General features: G+C 43.8%; 1 protein-coding gene across 3 annotated transcripts in view; it reads left to right on the top strand.

Annotated features, from left to right (window-relative positions):
- The first annotated feature begins 886 nt into the window (after window positions 1–886).
- Window positions 887–23,362, top strand: part of ADAMTS18 (ADAM metallopeptidase with thrombospondin type 1 motif 18) — a 97,522-nt gene continuing 75,046 nt past the window's right edge. For all 3 annotated transcript variants that reach the window (XM_081871913.1, XM_081871912.1, XM_081871911.1), the window contains exons 1-3: window positions 887–1,344; window positions 1,436–1,520; window positions 5,407–5,723. In XM_081871913.1, the coding sequence (XP_081728039.1) occupies window positions 1,243–1,344; window positions 1,436–1,520; window positions 5,407–5,723 (504 nt within the window). In that variant the 5' untranslated portion in view covers window positions 887–1,242. The remainder of the gene's footprint in view (window positions 1,345–1,435; window positions 1,521–5,406; window positions 5,724–23,362) is intronic.

The following is a 23,362-nucleotide window of genomic DNA, read 5'->3' as shown; positions in this document are numbered from 1 at the left end:
TTCCTCTCCTCCTTCGCCAACGATGAGGATCATTATGACCATGATTAGGAGCATAGGAACCTGCCTCAACGTTGGTCCACGTTGTTCAGCACTGTCTACACCAGGGATGGTTGACCTGCTGCCTCCAAATGTTGTTGGATTTCACCTCATATCAGTCCCAGCTAGCCTGGCCAACAATACCTAGAAGGCCAGGACATAGCCACCTGATCTACACTGAGCTCTAGCAAAGTCTCAGACAGGGGTTTTTAGGATTCTAAGTGATTTACAACCAATTACACAAGTTATGGTCATTCCTCCTTAACACAGACGGTGAAGCTAATACTTTATATCCAATCTTAGTCCTAGTTAGAGCAGCGCCTCTGAAATCAATGGCCCTGCCTAACAGATCTATTAATTCCAATGGCTTTGCTCTGAGTAGCACTTAGGTCACAGTAGCTGCACTTTGTACCCAAAGCTAGTTCCGCCGTCGAAGTTAATAGACACAACTAACTTAGCCTTGGTACCAATGGGCCTACTGTGCATAGAGCTCGGCTGAATACAATGCAACAACAATAAGAAGAACAGTAGGATTCCAATGGCTGAAGAAGATCAAAGAAACAGAACCCAGGAAGGAGCAGCCCAGAGCAAGGGGAGCCTGCGAAGGGCCGATCCTTCTCTTCCCTCCCCGCGCCCGCCCCATCCCCGGTAGTTGAGAGCAGGCGCTGCTGCCAAAGCGCCCGGAGCCACCAAGCAGCCTCCTCTCCCCCCCCTCTCTGTCTCTCCCGCCCGATTGGTGCGCTCAATCGCTGCGCCCCCTCCGAGCCGTTGCTCCCGCTCCCCGGGGGCTGCGGCGCGCAGCGAGTTAGCGAGCGAGCCGGGGCAGCTGCGCCTTGGGGCCGCCGCGTCCTGGTGGCGGAGCTGCAGCCGATTTCAAAAGCTGCGCGCTGTCCGCGGAGGAGGCGGGGAAGGCGGGCGGGCGGGCAGTGGCGGCAGCAGCAGCAGCAGCAGGGCTCCCCTCGGCGCTCCTTTCTGCATGGGCTGCCCTGCGCCCGCGGTGGGCGGTGCAGGCGGGGGATGCCAATCCCCATGACCATCTCCCCGAACATGTGGCGGAGGAGACGGGATCTCCCGCTGCACGTGTCTGCTGCTGCTGCTGGAGGCGGCAGCGGCGGTGGCCGCGACAGGTAAACCGACCGCACCCCCACCCACCCCGCACTCCTGGCCGCCCCCTTCCCAGATGTACCGAGGCGAGAGGAAGAATCCATGGATTGCCTCCTGCTTTTCCTGTGGACTTTGCCCGTGGCGATCGGCGACGCCACCCCGATGCACTCGCTCACCATCCTCTGGCTCGGCAGCATTGCAAAGGTAAGTGGCGGTGGGAGCCAGCGGGGCGAGATCCGATCGAGGTTTCCCCATGTATCCCCGAGATACCCCTCTTCTTTCTCTCTTTTTGCAGAGTCTGCAGCTTTGCTGCCTCTGTTGCGTGTCCTTGGCGGCCGCGTTAACCGGTGACAGCGGCGGCATCGGCGGATTTAACCACGGTTCGTATCCTTTTTGATTACAATGCGAATGAATGAGCCTCTTTCTCGCCTGTGCGGGAGCCCATGGGAGCAGGAGGCGGGAAACTGTTAATATTCTTTGGTTGGGAGTAGTTTCACCGGAGGCCACTGTGCAAACCATAGTTCAGCAGGGAAGGACCATAGCTCAGGGACAGAGCACCTGCTTGGCAGGCAGAAGGTCCCAGGCTCAATCCCTGGCATCTCCCGGTAGTGTTAGGAATGGCCCCTTCTGAAGTCTTGCAGAGCTGCTGCCTGCCAGTGTGAATGCTATTGAGCTAGATGGACCAATGCTTTGATTCCGTCAAAAGTAGCAACGACTCCACCATTGTGGTGGATTGAGTGCTGGAAGTTGGACTTAAGAGACCAGGTGTGTTCAAATCCTGATTTGGTTATGGACTTCAATTGAGGGTGTGATGCTATGCATACTTTCCTGAGAATAAACCATACACAAATCAGTGGGATTTAATTCTGACTAGAGATGTGTATAGGATTGCACTGTGGGGGTGTGGGGGTGGATGGCCTCAGTGTGGCTTATCTGTAAAATGGGACCGTTTGAGGGTTGTGACAAGTGAGCAATGCAGTAATTGCAATGAACTATTTCTTTGCTGAGACAGAAATGAATAAGAGGCTAAACATTGTGATGGCCAGTTGTGTTAGTGGTTTGGTAAGAGTTGAACAATTTTGGGGAGAACGGCTTTGTTAGAATGTTAGAATTGTAGAGTTGGAAGTGACTGAAAGGGTCATCTAGTCCAACAGAAAGTTAAAATGGCTATAGAATCAATAGACTATAAGAATAGTCTGGAGAAATTGGTGGAAGGATTACAGAATATGTACCCTGATAGCTCAGACCCAATTTAGCTGTAATAAAAGTTCCATTTGTTTCAACATGGAGGATCAAAGACTGGGCTACTTGGAAATTAATGTCACTGGAGCCAGAAGGGCTTGCTTCTGTGTAAATGAAATAGAGGTAGAGATCATTCCTGATGACTGGTGAACAAAAACTGGTGAATATCAGTCTCTTTGCACAGCTCTTTCAGCAATGTGGAAAGAAACCAGCCTGAAGTGCGAAAAGAAAGGAAGACAATAAAGAATATGTGCTTAAGGATTTGTAAGAAATAGATCAAGTCTCTCTCTCTCTCTGAAACATCTCAGTAGAAAGAATCTCTACACGTTCAAAGCACTTCCAGCCTTCTGCCCAAAATGAAAGAAAGAGAATGAAATGCTAATGTAATGTAGCAGTGTATTAAAACGTGTGTGAACAGGCAGGCAATGATTCCTAGATTTCAAAGAGAACAGGTGATTGCAGGCAATCATGGACTGAAGACGAAGCTCCCATTTTTTAAAAAGATAAGTTAATGTTACAAACAATTGCATGGCATGCTTTAGCACTCCAGCTCATATTGCAGAAGAATACAAAAAAATCCTACTCATTGTTCTGTATGGATATCTATATACAAATAGATTCAGCAGGATGTCCAGCTGTGAATGTTCTGTAGCTTAGGAAGATCGAAGCGTGATGCTCTTGCTAGCTGGGAGTGTTAACAAGTACAGTGCGCACAGGACTGGGAAAGGCAAATCCTGGTGTGCCTTGTGTCTGTTCGCTGGGGAATTCCTCCCTCTCGCAGCTGCTTACATTTTTGGCTACCAGCCTGTTTAGCATCCTGAACTTCTGCCACTGATTAACACCACTGGAAAGTGAAAGGCTTGTGATATATCATTTCCACTGTCTAACACAAAGGCAACCTATTGCTGCTTACATTTAATGGAGGCATAGAGCTGTAAAGTTGGAAGTGTAATGCAGGATGAGCTAGTTAGCAATTCTGCACCACTTTAACTCTATCTCTAGCATTTGTCCTGCCATACAAATTTGGCAGAGAAAGGTGCTCTGCCAGTTGCTTTCCTTGTTCAGATTACCATTAAGGGAAAAAGAAAAGCATTGGATTGTATCTAACTCAATTTTATTCAAAGATTGACATTAATCAATCTTCTCTAATTTTAACGGGCCTAGCTTTGGATATAGTCCATTATGATGATGGCATGTGGAAACAGATGTTGCTGAAGATCTAGAACTCCTAGGAAATCTGGGATTTTTAAAGAAATGCTTTAATTGGAAGGGCAGAATTTCCTACGGAGGCATACTTATTATGACAGATATTCCCCCACAATGTGCAACCACTGGGGAATTGGGGGCATATTCCAGGAAATGTTCTCAGTTCATTTAGAACTAAAATCAAGCCTCTACAGAAACCTTTTTCATTCCTTCTGGGCAAACTTTTGAGGGCTCTATTCCTGTGGTGAGCAGGACCAGAGGCAAAACTGAGCAAAGCAATTAATGTAAGATTTACCTTTGGACAGCAGGCTAGTTTACTCCAGGCAAGCAAGAGCCATGATCAGAGTTCAGGGATACATTCCATCCAAGCAAAAATGTAAAGGCAGGAGCAAATTGGGGGTGGGGGTGAGGGGTGTGGCCTGAGGAGAGGGATAGTAGCATGGGGAGAGTTCCAAGACCCAGCTAGAGAGACATGCAGAGGTCACACGCCCTGCTGGGCCTCCTCTCCCATTGACTGTTTTGACAGGTGAGCTAGTTCACTTACCTGCCAATTATCTGATGCTTTGCAGGCGCTGCTGATCAGCTGATTGCAATGCCTGCAAATTCTGCTTTCTGCAGGAAGTCGCATCTTTACCTGAGGCACACCTGCTGTCATATAGAATGTCAGGTTCAGGGCAGGTGGCCATGGCTTGTTGGACCCAGAGGCACCCCATTTCTCTACCAGCCCCTCTCCTGATTTTCTTTGCTATCACTGCCTATGTTCATCTGCTGTCCCCAGGCATGCAAGCCATGACATGAGTTCAGACCTTCCACCTGCCAAAATGGGCGGGTAAGTGTGTGAGCCACAATGTCTTGGAGCGGGGGGGGGGGGGGGCGGCTATAGAGAGAGGAGGAGCCCCTCTGGAGCACCTTGCCTCAATTTCAAAACCTGGAGTCAGTATTACAAGCATATGTAATCCTTTCATGTTCATCCTGTCACCTATAAATGCACATAGGATCATAATTAGGATGCCAGTGATCAGCAGTGCAGACCAGGTTTAGGAATTTTGTTCTAGGTGTATTGCCTCACAATCTTTTCATTGCGCTTCTTTGTTTATTTGATCATGAACAAGAAATCACACTGCAGCTGAATTAGCAGAAACAGGCAAAATTTAGAGGTTTGAGGTGATCTTTCTTAACAGGAGGTCAGCTACAACCTTAAAAACCAGACTAGCCAAGCTGCCATTGGTGGGGTTAGTGGAGGAGAACGCTGAATCCTTTGAGACACTAATAATTAAATCCTTTAATCCAGTTGAACAAATTGTGTGCAATTCCTCCTGGGACTGCAGTATTCTTTGCTCTGCTTTTGAGAGACAGGAGATTGCGTGGGGGTGGAGAAGCGACTTTCCCATTTGTCATCAATTAATTGAAGGGACGAGGGAGGAAAAAACGACACCTTGGTGATGACAAATATCTTCTCCAAAGTGACTGTGGGAAACTTCACAGCTACGCCAAGCCGTCTCTCCTGGCGGGAATGATCAGAGGGCAGAGAGGAAACTAGTCCAGTTTTATAATCCTTGTCATTTATGTGGGGCCGGCTGACATTGCTTTAGAAGTATTTATGCATGCATGGCTGTATCAACACAGACTGCAGACTCCCTGTGCCACTTTGCAAATGGTGATAACGAATGTGCCCTACTGAAAACCTGCTTTGCTGCATAAAAATGTCTTACAGAGGTTAATTTTTTAGGCAAGAAAGCAAACTAACCAACTAATAAATGAACAGGCATGCCCTTGGCTCATGAAGGCTGATGGCTAATAAACCCTTTCCCTTTCCAGATTACATCTTTGTCACCCCTGTTGAAGTGGACTCCAGTGGATCGTACATCACGCATGATGTTTTGCGCAGTGCTAGAAGGAAACGATCGACCGTGAGCTCCAAGAGTTCCTTGCACTATAAATTTTCAGCATTTGGACAGGAACTTCTCTTGGACCTCCAGCTTTCAGCCTTTTTTGGCAATGGTTTCACTGTCCAGGTGCTTGGGGAAGATGGCATCGTGCATTCTCAGGAACATGAAGTTGAACAGTGTTTCTATCAGGGATTTATAAGGAACTATAGTTCTTCTTCAGTAGCCATATCTACATGCGTAGGCTTGGTAAGTGTATGCTGTCCCCTGAAATGCAACCCAGCCTCCAGACCCTTTCCTTTATTGCCTTGGCTTGTACCAAGAACACCGTTAGGGAACAGTGGAATCCTAAACCTGTTAAAGAGAATGCAGGTGGGATGGACTCATTTTGACACAGTTATTATGACCCTGCAACATTCAGTTTGACATACAATCCTTCTCCCAACTCCCCGCCCCCACCCCCATTACCTGTCTTGCCAATGTAATCATATTCAACAAGAGAGCTATAATTACAGATGTTATCTTTCTGTGCTAAACTAGTGGTTATCTTAAGATTGGTTCCTGAAAAGACAAGCCTTCTGAAAGTACTTCTAAGGGCAATTATGTGCAGATGTTAATCCTTGGGAATTTCTTTTCTGCCCAAAATATTCACAGTGTATATATGTGTAACTGGTTGGAAAGGTTTGAGATCCTTCCTGCATATGTATGTATAGTCTTTGCTCACAGTTTTTCTACTGTTAACTCTCATTTCCTCATATGAACCACAGTGAAGGGCAGGGTTAGAAGTTGTTTTCATTGAAGGCTACTCATTTGATGGCCATCATAACTAACACTCTTACTAAGAACATAGGCTATCAAAAAAGGGTCCAAATTTTTAACTGCTGGCAGTTGGTGCCAACCAATCATCTATTAGACTCCTGGACTGTGTTTCTAGTCTTTATGAATGTGGATAATTTTGGGGAGAGTGTGTGATGAAATTACAGAGGCTGGGAATAGAGATGGACAATGGATGCTACTGATTGGGGACTGCACTTTAGTAAACTGCAGAAAATTCTCACCCAGAAAATCTGTTTCTTAAACTTCATAGTTGATGTTCACCAACTAACAGTGTCTCCAGCCTTCCACCTTCTATCATCCAATACACTCCCCAACTGCCCCTTTCCCCTAGTACCTGTCAGATTCCAGCGCAGTGCAGGATCCCACAAAGAAGGTGGCAAGGTGAGAGGTGAGGAAAGGCAGGGCCAGGCTGGAGGAAGGCAGAGCAGGAGGCAAGGCAGGGCAGAAGTTGCAGAGCTACAGAGAACTCTAGGGATTCAGAGGTTGTGGCAGTACCTTTCTAGATCATTGTCTTGGTATTTGCATTTTTGAGGGGAAAGTCTTTTAAAAATGTTATTAGTGTGGGCTGCTAGTGTCAGAATTCAGGGACATTGAAGCTCTCTCTCAGTGGACTTGATAATATTGGGTACATCCTTGTCCCTTGCACGTGTGTGTGTGTGTGTGTGTGTGTGTGTGTGTATGTGAACTTTGAGGCATCTGTGCATGCAATTTTACATCCCTTTAACTGCTCAGGGGTTTAACTGTACCCCATTATGTTTTGTTTTTCTGGTATGTTATTTTGGAGAAGACATAGGGTTGGATCCAGATGAGGGTCCCATTGATATCAATGCAAAGATTTAGTCACAGCTAACTTAGGTTCCATTGATTTCAGCAGAGCATCTGAAAGAGCAGCATGGAGCATCTTTCTGGTGGGGTCCCCAGATGCTGTGTACCCAAAAAATCATATACAAGGCTAAAATGTGTGTAAACATGCATATATTCATGAAAATAACATAACATACCAAAATGCATTATATGAGTGGAAATTGCTTACAAAAATGTCAGAATCATTGGGTTGTATGCAATTAACTTTACACAGAATAGGCCAGCTGAAATTAATGGACCTAAGTTAGTCCTTTCTAATGTCAATGAGTCTACTCTGAGTAGAGCTAACATTGGACCCAACTCATAACAACAAACAAACAAACAAACAAACATTTAGAGCCAGTTCTTATGATTATAATGTTAAGGTTGTATCCAGATTGTCATATTTTGTGGGAGGGATTCAAGAACACATTGGAAATTTAGGTTTGTGCAACTGAAATGTATTGAAGTGTTTTTTGCTCCAGTACACCAGATCCACTTCAAAATATGCAACAGACTTTTTGTAGTTAGGAACGTGATGGAGAAATGCACTACAAAGTGTGGGAGGATTAGTGGGAAGACGTATAAGCATCATGCAAACATATTATAGTGAATGAAAATGAGATGACTGCATGTTGCAGAACTTTCCAGCATTCAAATCAGAATGAATAATCAGTAAAGACCAGGCAGAGTCTAACCTCTGTGTAACCTTTGTGCAAGCAAACCAAGATGAATACTCAATAAACAGGTCATATGGAAGAGTTCCCTTTTTTGTTTTTAAGTAAATTGGTACATATGCTAAAATAATGTTCTAAACCTCAAATCCTAATTAATTACTTAGCAATAGGTTCATGTAGGGTAGCTGAGTGAAAAAGAGACTAGGGTTCCTGCATGTGTAAAGTTACACCTGGTGAAATTCCCTTTCCTACTCAATTCTTCAAAGCATGGGATCTCTGTTTCCTTTTTCAGCTGGCCACCTTCAATTACTATTCCCTATCTTTTAAGGTAACAATATCAGAATGAGATGCTATTTTAATTGCACAAAACTATGGGTGTTATTGGAGGTACGCGGGGGTGCTGTGGTCTAAACTACAGAGCCTAGGGCTTGCCGATCAGAAGGTTGGCTGTTTGAATCCCCGTGATGGTGTGAGCTCCCGTTGCTTGGTCCCTGCTCCTGCCAACCTAGCAGTTTGAAAGCACGTCAAAGTGCAAGTAGATAAATAGGTACCACTCCGGTGGGATGGTAAACGGCTTTTCCGTGTGCTGTTCTGGTTCGCCAGAAGCAGCTTAGTCATGCTGGCCACATGACCCGGAAGCTGTACGCTGGCTCCCTCGGCCAATAAAGCGAGATGAGCGGCGCGACCCCAGAGTCATCCGCAACTGGACCTAACGGTCAGGGGTCCCTTTACCTTTATGTATGTTATTATATTACTTACATGCAACTAAAATTAGCAGTGGCCTTGGTGTGATTTCATCCAGGGTTATTCTCAGTAAGCATTGAATCCCTGGAGTGCAGTGTTGGCAGCAGAGTGGATTTGAATGTTTTGCGGTTTCAGAAAAGACTGCAATGATTAAGCTTTTTAAATAGCTTTTGAAATTTAGCTCAGAAGTGCAGACAAGAATGAGATACTGACAGTTACAGTAAAGTGATGTGCCTGGCTCTTACTGATGAAAATGCATTGGGAGAAATCTAGCACTTTTTTCTTAGGTGAATAAACAAAGTTGCCCAATACTCTACAACTAATGCAAGACATTCTTCAGAGTGATTTGTCAGAAAGGATTGGGGAGAAGGTTATAGCTTAGTGGTGGACAACATACTTTGTGCACAGAAAATCTTAGGTTTTGTTCCCTGTTTCATCTCTTAAAATTACCTCAGGTCTCAGGGCTGGAAAGACCTATCTGAATATTTTGAGAGCTGCATTCAGAGCCTCCCCAACCTGATGCCCTCTAGATGTTTTGGACTATAACTGTGATCACCCTCAGCCATCATGGTCACTGGTCAAGGATGACTGGAATTGTTGTCCAACCAGGCTGGAATGGACAATGCTTTGATTAGATGGACCACTAGTTTGATGCTGTAGGACTCCTTGCCCCTGTGAGTGAATGAGGAGTTGGACCACACCTGGTGGTCCTGCTCCTAATGTCAGCTGTTCCCAGTTCTTACATATTCAGGTCTGAATGAGATGCCTTCATTTACTCAGTGTTCCCTGTTGCATGGAGAACATAAGTCAATAACCACTTTTCTATCAGTTTGCAATAACAATGCAATAACAAAGATCAAGATTCTGTAAACAAGGAGTAGCTAATGTGATGCTTTTGTCCTCTGCACCAACCCTGCACCCTTGCTTAGAGGACAAACGGGCTTTTTGGCACTGAAGTTCCACTCCTGTTACCTACTGAGTCCCACTCCTCAGCTTCTGCTATTATGGTAGGTTCCACCTGTCTTAATAATGGGAAACCTGCCACTCTCCATATGTTGCTGGACTCCTGACTTCCGTTATCCTTGACCATTGAGCATGTTGTCTGGGGCTGAAGGCAGTTGCGAGCCTAAAAACATCTGGAGAACTACAGGTTCTCCAGCTCTGACCTATCTCCTGGAATAAGAAGCAAAGCTCTTGATCAAGGGTGGGACCCTCCAGACATTGTACTCCATCAGCCCCCAGACATCATAGCTGATTATCAGGGATGTTGGGGGTTGTAGTTCAACATGCTGTGGAGGACACCATTCTGGCTGCAGGGGTGTAACCATATGCTTGGAATCCTGTGCTGTGATTGAGAATCTCTTGTGGACAACCACCATTTGTGTCTCCACCCCCCTTCCCTTACTATGTTTTGTCACTTGGCTAGCCTTCTTTCCTATTTGCTTTGTTCACTGCAATTAAACCGAAAGTGGTGTTGTTTCTACATGGTTGGTAGCACTAATCTTTCCATTGTTCCTTTCATTAGCAGTAGCTTCTCCACAATAAAATGGCAGTGACCCATTCTTTTAAGCCTGGAACACCACAATGTGATTTGGAAGCAATTGTATTTTAATAGACTGCAGGGATTCTTTGATCTCACTTGTTTTTTGGTCTCTCTGTGTGTAGTGCAGGGAGCAGCATGCTGGGGAGCATTCTCTAATTCAGCAGTTCAGATGTCTACTTCGTGCTTTTGCCTGGATAGAAGATTATGAAGAGAGAAGAAAAGTCCCTCTATAAGCTAGCTGGGTGGGGGAGGACCGAGGACCTGGTGCTTTACTACAGCTCTACAATGAGGCTGACACTGAACTCCATGTATCATTGATTGACATATCCATCATGCTCCGTTCTTAAAAAAAAAGGGGGGGTATAAGAAGTTGGACCTTTGGTTCTTCTAGCTCTCTCTTGTCTACAGTGGCTGACAGAAGCTTCCAGGATTCCAAATGAGAGACTTTCTGGTATTATAGGAGATGGAACCTGGAACACTTGATCTAACAGTTGATCTAACACTCAAAGAAGAGCAGAGGAAGCAGACTTATCCTGAGTCAGACAATTGGTCCATCTAACTCAGTATTGTCTGCACCAGGGGTGGGCAACCTTTGGCCCTCAGGCCACGTTTGGCCCAGCATGGCTTCCAGTTTGACCCATGACTGTTTCCCATATCTCATGGCCACTTGTCCCACATGCCAGTGACGGCAAATGTGGGGCAGATAGAGATGCACCTGGATCAGCTGCATGGCTGAGTTCTGCATGTGGGACTCACTTGTGAACCCACTCCCTGCAGAATGCAGACTTGAAGTCACTGAATACTGGCTGATGTACTATTTTTCAAGCCTGCTGCTTGCAAATCAGCTGCACTTCAAAGCACCATGCAGGGCTCTTTGCAAGGCCTTTGTGGTGCTTTGAAGTCTCAGCAATCATCACCTGACATCTTTGTGATGTCAAACCTCACCCATGAGGGATAGGAAAGGTGAGGATCTGGCCCACTATCCAGTTCAGTTTTCCAATCCTGGTCTATATTGACTGGGAGCAGATTCCCAGGATTCCAGATACAAGTCTTCCCTGCAGGGGCCTGCAGATGCTAGGCATCAGTAATAAATAACTTCAATAAATAATCAGCATGTCAATAACAATAATACAGTTCAAACATTAGCATATACAAGTGAGGCCTGCAACAAAATGCTGCAGCATAGTGTGCTGATGTTTGGGATTCCAGCTACTTTACTCCATCTCCAACCCCCTTGTTTTCATTCCTCTTCCAACTGTCAATCAGCATTCATTCACTCACTCTCACACACACACACACATTTCATATAGACTGGACTGGCCCAAGGCATTTTGCTGTCTGAGGTAAAGGACAAAATGATGCCACCTCTCCAAATCCACATATAGAAGTGAAATGGACTTGCGCTTGAATCTTCCTTCAGCATTGATGATAGGGTAGCATCTTCCACAGTATCTGAGGGAAGCAGCCTAGGTTAGGGTTGCAGGGCAGATTGGGTGGCACACGCAACTCTGTCTGCTCCACAGCCCCTGGCGTCTGCTGCCTATCTCACTCTGTCTAATGGTAGGGCCGGCCCTGCATGTAGACATGGTCTGAGTGTAGATTCCTTGGATAAGAAAGCCACTGATTATGTTGCTGTCTGCCTTTCTGATCCTATCGGTTGGGAAAGGGACTTTGCTGCTTTCTTGCCAAATTCTTTTTTGGCAGGTCTGCTATGAATTTAAAGTGCACAGCAGGCACTGTGCACTGATACGCTCTGACATTGAATTGACTGGCTATGGACTGATGAAAGCTAAATTAGTTTTGGTTTCAAACAGTAGGGAATAGACTAGAATGCTGTGTATATAAAATTATATATATGGTTTAAAAGATCAGTTTGACAAAGGTGGCAGTCATGTTGACAAGGAACATGTCAAACGGGAATTTCGTTCCAGTTTAAAACTGATAACAGGGGATGCCAAATTGCAGTTGCTGACAATGAAATCTTTTAAAAAAAAAATTAAAAAAATTGCTGTCTTCAAATACAGAAACTTGTCAGTTCTTGAAAAATCTTGATATATGGGTTTGCCGATGATAGGAGTGTTGAGAAATAATATCAAGCAGATACTTCTTGGCTTCCTTCTCCATATTTTTTTAGGGAGGGATTTAACAGGTGCTGAAAAACAGTTAATGTGAGTTGTTGAAGGTCAATGCAGCTTAGCTGGAAAACCTTCCCAGAAATGGCCTGTACTACCATTAGGCCAGATGTGGGGAACCTATGACCCTCCAGATATTGCCAAACTACAACTCCCATCAGCCCTAGCAAGCATGGCCAATGGTGAAGGATGATGGGAATTTATTTATTTCATAACATTTACACACCGCTTGATTGTAAAAAACCAAACCAAAGCAAACCCTCAAAAGTGGTTTACAGAAATATAAAACAAAAAAATCAAGAAAAAATGACAACAGTACTTTAAAACATACAAAAGTTTAAATATTAAAACTGATTAAAATTACCTCAACTTTCTAAGAATCTAGGCAGGCTTGTCTAAACAAGAGTTTTTTAAGCAAGTGCCAAAAAGAAATGCATGCCTGCTTGGTATCAGTAGGCAGGGAGTACCAAAGTGCAGGTGCTGCCGCACTAACTGAATTCTTACAAATCAGAACCCGTATTATGTAGCACCTGTATTAGCAGGAACACCATCTGGGGAGGGGCTGGGGGACTGAGGGCCTTCTTGGCAGTGGCACCTTCTCTGTGAAACGCTCTCCCATCAGATGTCAAGGAGATAAAGAACTATATAATTTTTAGAAGACATCTGAAGGCAGCTGTGTATTGGGAAGTTTTAAACATTTGAAGTTTTATTATGTTTTTATATGCACTGGAATCTGCCCAGAGTGGCTGGGGAAACCCAGCCAGATGGGTGGGGTATTATTATTATTATTATTATTATTATTATTATTATTATTATTTACTTTATTAAGCTGGCTCTGGATGGATGTAATAACGTTTGGGCACCCGATGTTGAAGAACACTGCCCTAGAAGTTATGTTACCAATCTTTTGCGACCGGTTTGCCCAAGCACTAGACAGCCTTGGCATTGTCTTGCCAGACATATGGCTAGATCTAGTCCTACTTAGCATCAGTGAGATAGTTCTTACTAATGAAAAGCCTGATGCATTTCGGGTGTAAAAGCCTTTCTAAGGCAAACTTTCCTGGTGCATATGTTACATTTGAAAATCATGAAGAGTGAGGAATCTAGACTGAGCCTACTCTGTCCTGCTCTGGACCCTATGCACATGTAATTTATACATACATATGAAAGATTTCTTCTGACCTTCAAAAAAATTTTTTTTTAATGCATGGACATCCAGAGTGGGGAATCCATATGCAATCCATACCCCCTTCATATATTTGTGGAACATCTGTACAGGACTACTGGTACCTCCAGGGTAGAATCTTGGAGCAGGGGTGGCCCAAGACAGGTTGCTGCCTGATGGGAAGGACAAGATGGAGTCCCATTTGCATTCCATGGACAGAAGCTGGCTGGACAAGCAAGTTGAATTTTACTTCAGCACTGGTGATGTGATAGTATCTGAGCACTGATCTCATGTCTAGTTTGGTCCTTGGAGGGACCACAGATGCACTTTTTGCTAAATTACCAGTGGCAAACCAACTGAATGTTCATGGAATAAATAGATCATCGTAACCTAGCATTAGAACCAGAACAGTCATCCCCACCCCCATCTCTCTCTGCAAATTTTTATACTTAATTTGAGGAAAAAACACATATGCATGGGAATGTACTTATAGGGGAAAATAAACTTAAGTTCTGTGCCACATTCCTAATTCTGCATTGATTTTTTTTCCTCCTTCAAAGAGGCTTAGGATGTAGGATGTTATTATCAATCCCATATGCTTTAAATTAGTCTAGTCCAAACCACAGGAAATGTTTAAAGTTAATATTGTAATTGAAAATGTTTCTTGTAGGTAGAAATATATATAAAAATAGTCAAAATTTAGAAAACCTGCCAGTAGTTGGAAATTGTGTCAGATGAGAAGGCTGGGAACAAATTTGAGTTAGGAAGGCAAGTTCTGAAGCATAGCACCTGTTGTGCTGAGAAGATTTCCTGGGGAAGGGTTGATGTGGCAGGTTATTTGTAGGCAGAAATTATTCATTGTAAAAAGATGTGCTTATTAGAGCTTCAGATTTAGATGTTTGAGATTGGGTAGCATGCTTCCTAAATATATTTTACTTGGAATCAAGATTGTGCCCATTTGCCCCACACCGGCCAATTTTCAAAGCAGGAGTGGCTGATCTGTAATTTCAGTCCAGATACTATTGGACACTAGCTCCCATCAGCTGCAGCCAGGGATGATGGGAGCTGTAGTCCAGTAACACTGGGGGTGCCAGAGGTTTCCCAACCTTGACCTAGGTGCTCAAATCATAGGTCACCTGTTCTGCACCAATTACACTTACTATCTGTCTGGCGTTCTGTCCCAATTCAAGGTGCTGGAATTAAAGTTTTAAGCACCAAATGTTTTCTAACCACACTATCTGAAGGATCTCCTATGCCCATGTAAACCACCTAAGCTTTAAGGCTGGCAGCTGGGGCATCTTCTCTCTTGTATCGTGCAATGCCAGACACTTACTTTCTCGATGCCAGTCTTTAATTATTTTGGGCTGACAAAAGAAAATGAGCATTGAAATATCTGGACTGTTAGAATTTTATTATTATTTTTTTGATAAAAGTTCATCTGTGCAAGAGCGTCTATGTTAAGCTTTGTAAGATGTTACAAAGTAGTAATTCATTTAGAACTTGAAAAGATTACAGACAGTGAACAAATGCACCCCAGATCAAGGGCAAATGACCCTCTTAGTATGGCAAGCTAGACTAAGACATTGGCAAGCGGATGGCGCAACCCAACTGCCATTCACTTGAAATCATTGACAGGTGTGTTGTCCTGCTTATCAGTCAAAGTCCTGAAAATCTTCTTTGTGACAGCATGGTGGATCAGGGTTGGTTGATTTGTTTTTTAGGAGGCACAGGGCAAGCCACACAACTCACACAGCTCTGTCCTCCATCTGTCATTGTCCTTCAGCATCTGCTTGAGATCGTCACCTCACTCTTCCTAATGATAGAACCGGCCCTGTTCAGAGTGTGATGTGTGGCTTTCAACCCAACAGATGAACACCAAGGCACTATACCACATTGCTTCTCTTTTAAAAGAAGAACAAAAGAACCAATATCCTAGTAATGATAAATGTGATGAAGATATAGGTTTCTACCTCAGCCTGTGGAACAAGTTTCTACAACCTTTTGGCATTTTTTAAAAAATGAATATGAATTGCAAGGGGTTATTTGTGATATATATCTGCCAAAGTGGTGAGACTATGTTGTGATTTCAAACATAGTTAAATATAGCATAATGCATTTTGTACTGTTGAAAATAAATCACAACTCTGAAGTGTGAATATAAGGGGGGAAATGTCTCACTTACTCCAAGGGCAGACTGTGGGGAAGCAGCCCTGAAATGTCAAGGAGATGAATTAGATCTGTTTGAGATAAGTCTTTCCGATATATCATTGTATGTGTCGAGAACAAGCATGGTTACATTTTGCAGGTGGTTAAAAATATATGCTAGATATATGCAAGTAAAAGAAGATGTTCTTCTGCAAATCATTGCCTGATCCTAGATGGATAGTTCAGTTCTGAGTGCAATGCAAACAGTGTCACATGTCTTTGCTGCTAAACAAGGACTCTTTGTAGGAGTAGCATTTGATGTGACATGTAATCTTAACTTATGGTAGTTCACCTGTGATTACTCTTATAGGGTTGCCAAACGTCAACGGAAAGCTCAACAACTTTTCTGTCTGGATTGTCACTGTTTGAAATATGGCAACCCTACTTTCATGCATTCAAGCTGATTTGAGCTTGCTTCGTGCATTATCCCTTTCAAGCAGGCTTAGGGCCAGCCCTACCATTAGACAGAGTTAGGCAACTGCTTTAGGTAGCAGATGCTGAGGAGTGGTGGTGAAGTGTTGTGGGACACAGTTGTGTGGGCTGCATTGCCTCTGCTGTCCCCACAATATTAGTTTGCTACTCTTCGGAGAAAGCTGTCCCTGTGTTGAAAAAAAGATTGTAGTCCAATCATTTTATGTATGTGGGATGGAGGATGGTGCCACCTTCTTTCTTAAGTGGCAAAATGGCTTGGACCATGCAGAAGACCCTGCAGGGTCAGGCTGCTAGCCCTGCCCCAATATTGCATGCCTTCCTGCCTCCCATCCCTGACAAAGAGTTGTGCGAGGTTATCTGCATAGAGAAATCTTAAACCTTGATTGAACAAGGTTCCAGATCATGTGGAATCCCATGCACATAAAACTCTGCATGCATAGGCTTTCCCTGTTCTTATGCCCATATGAAATGCACAGTTGTTGGAGGACCAGAAAGTTGTAGGATGTTGAAGGCAGGGTCAGCTGTATGGGTCCACTGTCCCTTCTGTACATGGTGCTGGATAACATATGAATGGAAGCTTAGATGTTGTTTTCATCAAGTTGCATGGGGCTTCTCAAATCTGTGAAGACACACCATTCCAAAAATAGTTGATTGTTCTAGAAAGCATCAGCAGTGCATACCACCTAGATAAAAAAAAAATAGGGTAGCTTCAGGCCAAGGAAACCCTCTGTTTGACCGCCAGGCCATAACCTCCCTGAGTGCTTCTGCTGGGCTTCAATGCATGAACTATGATAGTGCCTCTTGCTTGCTTAGCAGAAGGCTGGAGAGATGTGGTGTGTATGGAAACCTCTGGCTTTTGTATGGTTGGAATGCAGCCTACTGCACAAAGTTAACAGCCACATTCATTGCTTTGCATACTCTTGTGTCTGAATCTGCCCATCATGTGATCCCGGAAGGTTGCCCACAAGAGAGTGCTGGCCTTGGATTGAAAAAAAGGTTCCCCACAAAATGACCACATCATTTTGATTCAGAGCACTGGCTAGCTGTTCTTTAATTCTGCATAAGTGGTGTAAATCTGAGTCCTGGAACACCCCCAGAATTCACAATATCTGAAGTGTCTGCCTTCTTCCTGACTAGGAGCACCTCTGCCTTGTCTGGATCAAGCCTCAATTTGTTAGCCCACATTCAACCAATTACTGCCTTCAGGCACTGATTCTAATTTCAATAGCTTCCTTTGTATTAATCATAATGAAGCAAAATTAAGACCCTGTCCATGCTAGTGCAGTCCTGTCCTCACTGCAGCCTTGTCACACCCTAGACCCACCTAGGTAATCAGCAGTGTCAAGTGGGTGTCTCTCTGGCTTTGTCCCACCTCATGGGTCACAACTGCTAGCAAGGCAATTCTTATATAGGCCAACAACTTAAAATATCTGAAGCTTATTAACATTAGCAGCAGTTCATGCATATAAATATACTCACGCCTTACCTACCATTCAGAAATTCTTCAGTTTGGGATTACAGTTCTGAACTCAAAGGGCCAAGTGCATGTAGAAGCATCACAGTAGATTAACAAGAACAACATATTCCTGAAAGAAAGAGAAATTTGAGCCAGTAAAGGGATTACTGACTGTCATCCATGAATAAATCTCCAATTTGATTCTGAAGAAATCCTGTGAAGTGCACCCAAGCACCGAATTTCTGAATATTGTTATTCTGCTGGTCTGCACAAAAGCCCTGAATAATGAGAGACAAGTCTCTGCTCACTGTGCAGTGGTCTGGGTCAGTTGCAGCGAGGATGTTCTCTTTAGCTCATGGAGCAATCATTATGAATGGGCTAATGAAACTCACCTGCTATTCAAATCAGTCGCAGAGTTCTTGCAAATTCTTTCTTGGAAAGTTTGCAAGGCTAAATATGGTAGCATATTGTCACTTGGAGAAAGTGAATACTCCCAAACAACCTCTGTATAAAATGAAGGACAGAACAATGCTATTTCATGGTGTTATTTCCTGTCTACCCAAGACCACCCTCACTGGTGTAATGTGAGTTTCTTCTGTGGTGCTAATTTATCTGGTTTATGAAGATGGCTGATTTAAGAACTAGTTTCTTCTGCTACTCTGGATTGCTACTTTTCTGTGACATTGCTGTATTGTGGTACAATGAATTGTTTGTGTGCCCTTTGTGCTGAAAGGTGGGTTATAAATGTAATAATAATAATAATAATAATAATAATAATAATAATAATAATGGCAAGCAGTGTTTTCCTATGATGACTGTTGCTGTTCTTGTATTTCTGGTGATCTGCATATACTAATGTGCATAAGGCAGTGATTCATGTATAAACGAGAGCAGTGTGGAGATTCTTGGTTTTGCAATCCTACAGTCCCTGGGAGGGTATTCTAGGGCCATAAGAAGCACCAGACAAGAGAGAGAGAGAGAGAGAGAGAGAGAGAGAGAGAGAGAGAGAGAGAGAGATTCAAACTTGAAGAAGGAGGTCTGATATTGAATGCTTCCTTCTTCCACAGGCCTTACTCTACTATGTCAGAGCTCTGAGTTGTTCAGTCTAGGTCAGTATTGTTTACACTGACTGGCAGAGGTTTTCTAAAGTTTCAGACAGGGTTCTCTCCCAGCTGTACCTGGAGATACCAGGAATTGGACCTGCAAAGCAGATTCTTTGCCACTAAGTTACAACTCTTCCACATATGATGTCAGTAGGGCTGAGAAGGCAGCATGGTAGGGGTGTACTGAAGGCATGCTAGAGCCAGAGCAGGGGGGGTGGGGAGTGTTGGATCCAATGCCTCCACAGTCCCCCGATATGCCCCCAAATCAGGGAAGTAATTATGTTAGCCCTAAACCTGGAATAGTTTGTGTCATCATTTCAGTTAGGAGGAAAATTGTTATCATCATCATCATCACCACCACCACCACCATAGATGGAAAAAAATGGAGGAGCATGAGAATACCCTTCCACCCAACCAACATGAGGCTAGTAGGGTGTTCATTGGTGTGGTTCGGTTCTCCTTCCTACCACCCATTTTAGGATTGCAGCCTTAGAAAGATGAAAGAAATTCTTTGGCTGCATCTGGCTGAGAGCTCTCACTAAGCAGAGAAAGTAGGCTGGAAGTTCATACCCAGAGAACCAGCTGTTGCACATAATGTACTCCCAAGTCTGGCATCTGGAGATTACAGCTGCCAGATTTACTTCCCTGTGAGACGAGAGTGCATTGACTCTGCTGCCAGAGCGTAGTAGTAACTGCAAAAGAACAAAGAAATAAATGACTGAGATCCAGGCCGCTTCACTGCTGGACTCTCAGGCAAGGCAGTAAGGGAGAACGCTTGTTCCAATGGTGCTCCAGAAAGGAGCATCTTCAACACTTTGCCTCCATTTGTTCAACACTTTATTTTCTATTGTGCTGAACACCCATTTCATGAACTTGATATGCGATTTGCATGGGTGATTTATCACTATCACATGAGACAATAAATTCGAGCATGTGGACGTGTTCACAGTCGTTTTTAATCATTCACACACCCAAAGGTTGTTGAACGGGAACTGCTGCTGTGAATTTTCCCATGAGTTAAGAACAAGCTAATGTTAAAGGAGCACTGGTCATATGTCCTGCATCAAAACAAGGCCTAATTGGGGTGTAGGATAAGCTAAAATATGTGATGTGGAAATTTGTATGATTGGAGTTTCTATGAAAAAAATTTAATAAATTTTTTTATTAAAAAATAATAATAATTGGGGTGTAGGACAAGTTAAGGTCCAAACACCCAACCCACTGAGTGGAGTGGAGTTGCTGCACTAGCCTCCTGGAGGGCACTGACTCTTACCAGAAGGGAGAGGGGGAGTGGCAAACCAGCAGAGAGGTCAGTGTGGGGCAAATCCACTGGCAGGACTGCCATATTAGCTCCAGCAGTGTGTTTTGAACCATGCTGACCTCCACCTGCTTCCCCTTTCTCCTGTTCCCTCCCAGTCAGTGACAGTGACTCACAGCTAGTATAGTGGCTCTGCCTTACTCAGTAGCAACCACTTCCCCAGCCAGCTATCTCTGGGCATTCCCCACAATTGTAGTACAGAGCTGGGTTTGCCATGTGACCTGCCCGACTCCACCTGCAAACTAGTTCTGCTGCCTGCCCATCACCATGTTGAAACAATATACAATTGCCTAGTCCAGTTGGCTTCTGTATACAGAATGTGGGGTAGGGATAGATGAATCTTTCTCTTTTGGTTTCTCGGTTTCTCATTTTCCCAATCCTAAATTTGGTCCTCCACATTTTTGCAGAAATCTTGCCGCCACTCCCGGACCTGTTCTGGGGGCTGGAGTTGGGGGAAGCTCGGGCTTCCCCCGCCCCAGCCCTGCGGCTAAAACGAAGCCAAGACAGCAAGTGGGATCCATCCCGCTCGCTGCCTTGGCTTCTGCCAAAGCCGCGCGCAGCCTCTCCCAGCTGGAGAGGTTGTGCGCGGCTAAAGAGGAAGCCAAGACAGCCATTTTTTTTCTTTATTTCTCCCCCTAAAAACTAGGTGCACCCTATAGTCCGGTGTGCCTTATGGAGCAAAAAATACGGTATTTCCCCTGAAGCTATTCTATTTGCAATTAGGGTAGAAAGTTGTCCTAATTTGTATAGATACTCTGTCAGTTATAAGCAAACACCACACTTTGTCAAGCCACCCCTTCATAGACTGTCCCTGGGGGCATTTCCACTCTGAAGCCAGGTGAAATTTGGCTGCTGTTAACAAAAGGCTTATTCATTCATATTGTGTACTCGGAATAGCTTGCTCAGGGTGGATATAGAGATATGTGTGTGAAGAGGAAGCCCACCAACAAAAGAAAAAGAATCTTGACTCAGTTGAGAAGTCGCTAAGTAGTCTAAAGCTAGCTACTGTCCCACAGTCTCCCACTTGTAATAAGAGGATAATATACAGTACAGATCTTCTGTACAGAACTGTTATAGTGATGATTGAGATAATGAATGTGGGGTGCTTTGAACACTCTCTAACAAGGACAGGAAACCTGTGATCCTCCAGATGTTGTTAGACTCCCATCAGCCCCAGCCAGCATAGCCAATGGTCAGGGTGATGGGATTTGTATTCCAGCAGCATCTGGAGTACGTAGGTTCCTCACTTCTAAAGCATTGTGTTAATGCAGAAAATATTATTAAACCCACCATTAAGCCTCTTCTCGTGTCACTGATTTGCTGGTGGTCCCAAGGACCATCTTTTGAGAACATGCTGTTCTAGGTAGTAAATGTTGGAAACCCTGCACTTGGCAAAGGTTTGCATCAAGAAATGGTGCTCGCAAGCTTGAAACAAAAATTAATCTAATACATGTCTGCCATATGGTAAGAAAATGTTCAGAGATCTCTCCCTCCTCCTCTGTCTACCCACCCCCAGACTTGTTTATAAACATCTGAAAAGAAAACAAAGTGGGGAAGGAGGGAAGGAGTATAGCTTCATGTAGCTTCTCTCATGTCACCCATTCCTCTCATCTTGGAATTTCTGTAGGGCAGCATGTGACTGATCATCTTCATGTATGAAAATAAGCAAATAGATGCTCCCGCATGGTTTAGGGCATATACAGCCATCCCAAGCAAACTGCAAAGGCATAGAATGTAACTGCTTTGTATGGGATGGGGAAGTGCACAATGTTGCTGTGCTAAATGGAACATTTTTTTTAAAAAAAATAATCTTGGGTTGTAATCCCCAAACAGGTTGTGCTGGAATGATATTAAGCCTCTTTAAGGATCTGCCTCCATATTTCCTTTCTGCACCAAAAACGTGAGGCATATAGTTGCCAGTGTCTTAGAGCATGTGCAGAATGTGCCCACACCACAGAGTGACTGTAGAAGATTCCCACCCACCTGGAATTGGGGAATGGGCTTTCAGAGGACAGGATGATGTTTCCAGGGATCTCTCTTCCTAGAAAATAAAGATTGCTAGTGAACACATTCCAGCCAGGCAAAAGCACTTGAGAAGGGCTTGGAACAAGACTGGTGACAGATGTGGCCTGGGGAAAGTATTGAGGGCTGAATAGAGGGGCTTGGAGACCTAAAGTTCCCCACTGTATAATTCCAGGGCAAACTATTTGTTCGTCTTTCCTAGTCTTGCCTACTCTGAGCAGCAGTGGTTTCCCAGGATATCAAGTGGAAGTGTTTCCCATCAGCTACGTACTTCCTGAGCCTTATAACTGGAGATACCAGAAATTGAAGATAGGATCTTCTGTGTACCAAACCACTATAAAATGGCTCTTCTTTTCATAGGTCCTTCATAATATTCAATGTGTTGGGGAGGTGTGTGAACTTGTGTCACTGTGTGCACTTGCATATATTTCTAGTCACATTTGTTCCACAAATCCTGTGTTTGTATGCACAACTATGGCTTAGTTGAGTGCTATAAAGCCAGTTTTATGACACTGGGGTTTTGGCTCAAGAATGTGTCATTTTTAACAGACAGCATAATGATGATTCAGTTGTAGTTTAACAGGCATGCTTTGCACTCTGGGATCTGTTTGCTATTAATTCTGGAAGTTTGGGGATGTTTATCTGGTTTACTATATATCTAAGGTTACAGTTGTTATCTAGGTTTCTTATTGTTGCAGAACATCTTGAGGGAAAGAGCGAAGAGATGGGATCTTTAAACCTGTTGATCTTTAGCAGAAATACTTGCTGTTCTGGAATTCAGATTTAACACAGCCTGAACTGTAGCCAAACAGGATAAAATTTACTACTTTATCACCCTTTAATATCAGAATGGGATTCAGATGGGCCAAGAATGTTTCTTTATTGTATATGGGCAATTTCTGAAAAACAGAAAGGATGACATTTACTGTCCTTTCCCTACTGATTCCCAAGGACAAGCCAAGTAAACTAGTATCATTCAGGGGAAAAATGATCACAGTGATCCTATGAACATTCCCATTGTGTTTAATACAAAAGGTACCTTTTGGGATTGTAAATGGAATAAATAAGGGGGAGTAGGCTGAGGAGCAATGTGAATACATGTAGGAAAATCATGATCAGTTTTAGACCTTCATGCATTTCTCTGCAGATCTAAACAGCAATAGGGCAGAGGAAAGGTGTGCACTGGCCACAAGCTTTGGTTTGGACTAGAGAACATGGACAGATTCAATTTTGTTTGCATTAAATGAGAAACTACCTAATTCTCACTTCTCAAACCAATAGGAGAACTGAAACACAGCTAGCCTTCAAAATTCATACTTCTCTGAATTTTGTGTTGCAGGCCTCTAACCAAACAGGTGCATAAATTTGGGGAAAGTGTACCATATATTGAATGTATAACATACAAAAATTA

Source organism: Podarcis erhardii (assembly GCF_964252035.2).
Source record: "Podarcis erhardii genome assembly, chromosome: 7".
In the NCBI taxonomy this organism is placed as follows: Eukaryota; Metazoa; Chordata; class Lepidosauria; order Squamata; family Lacertidae; genus Podarcis; species Podarcis erhardii.
This window is presented reverse-complemented; position numbering and strand designations above follow the sequence as displayed.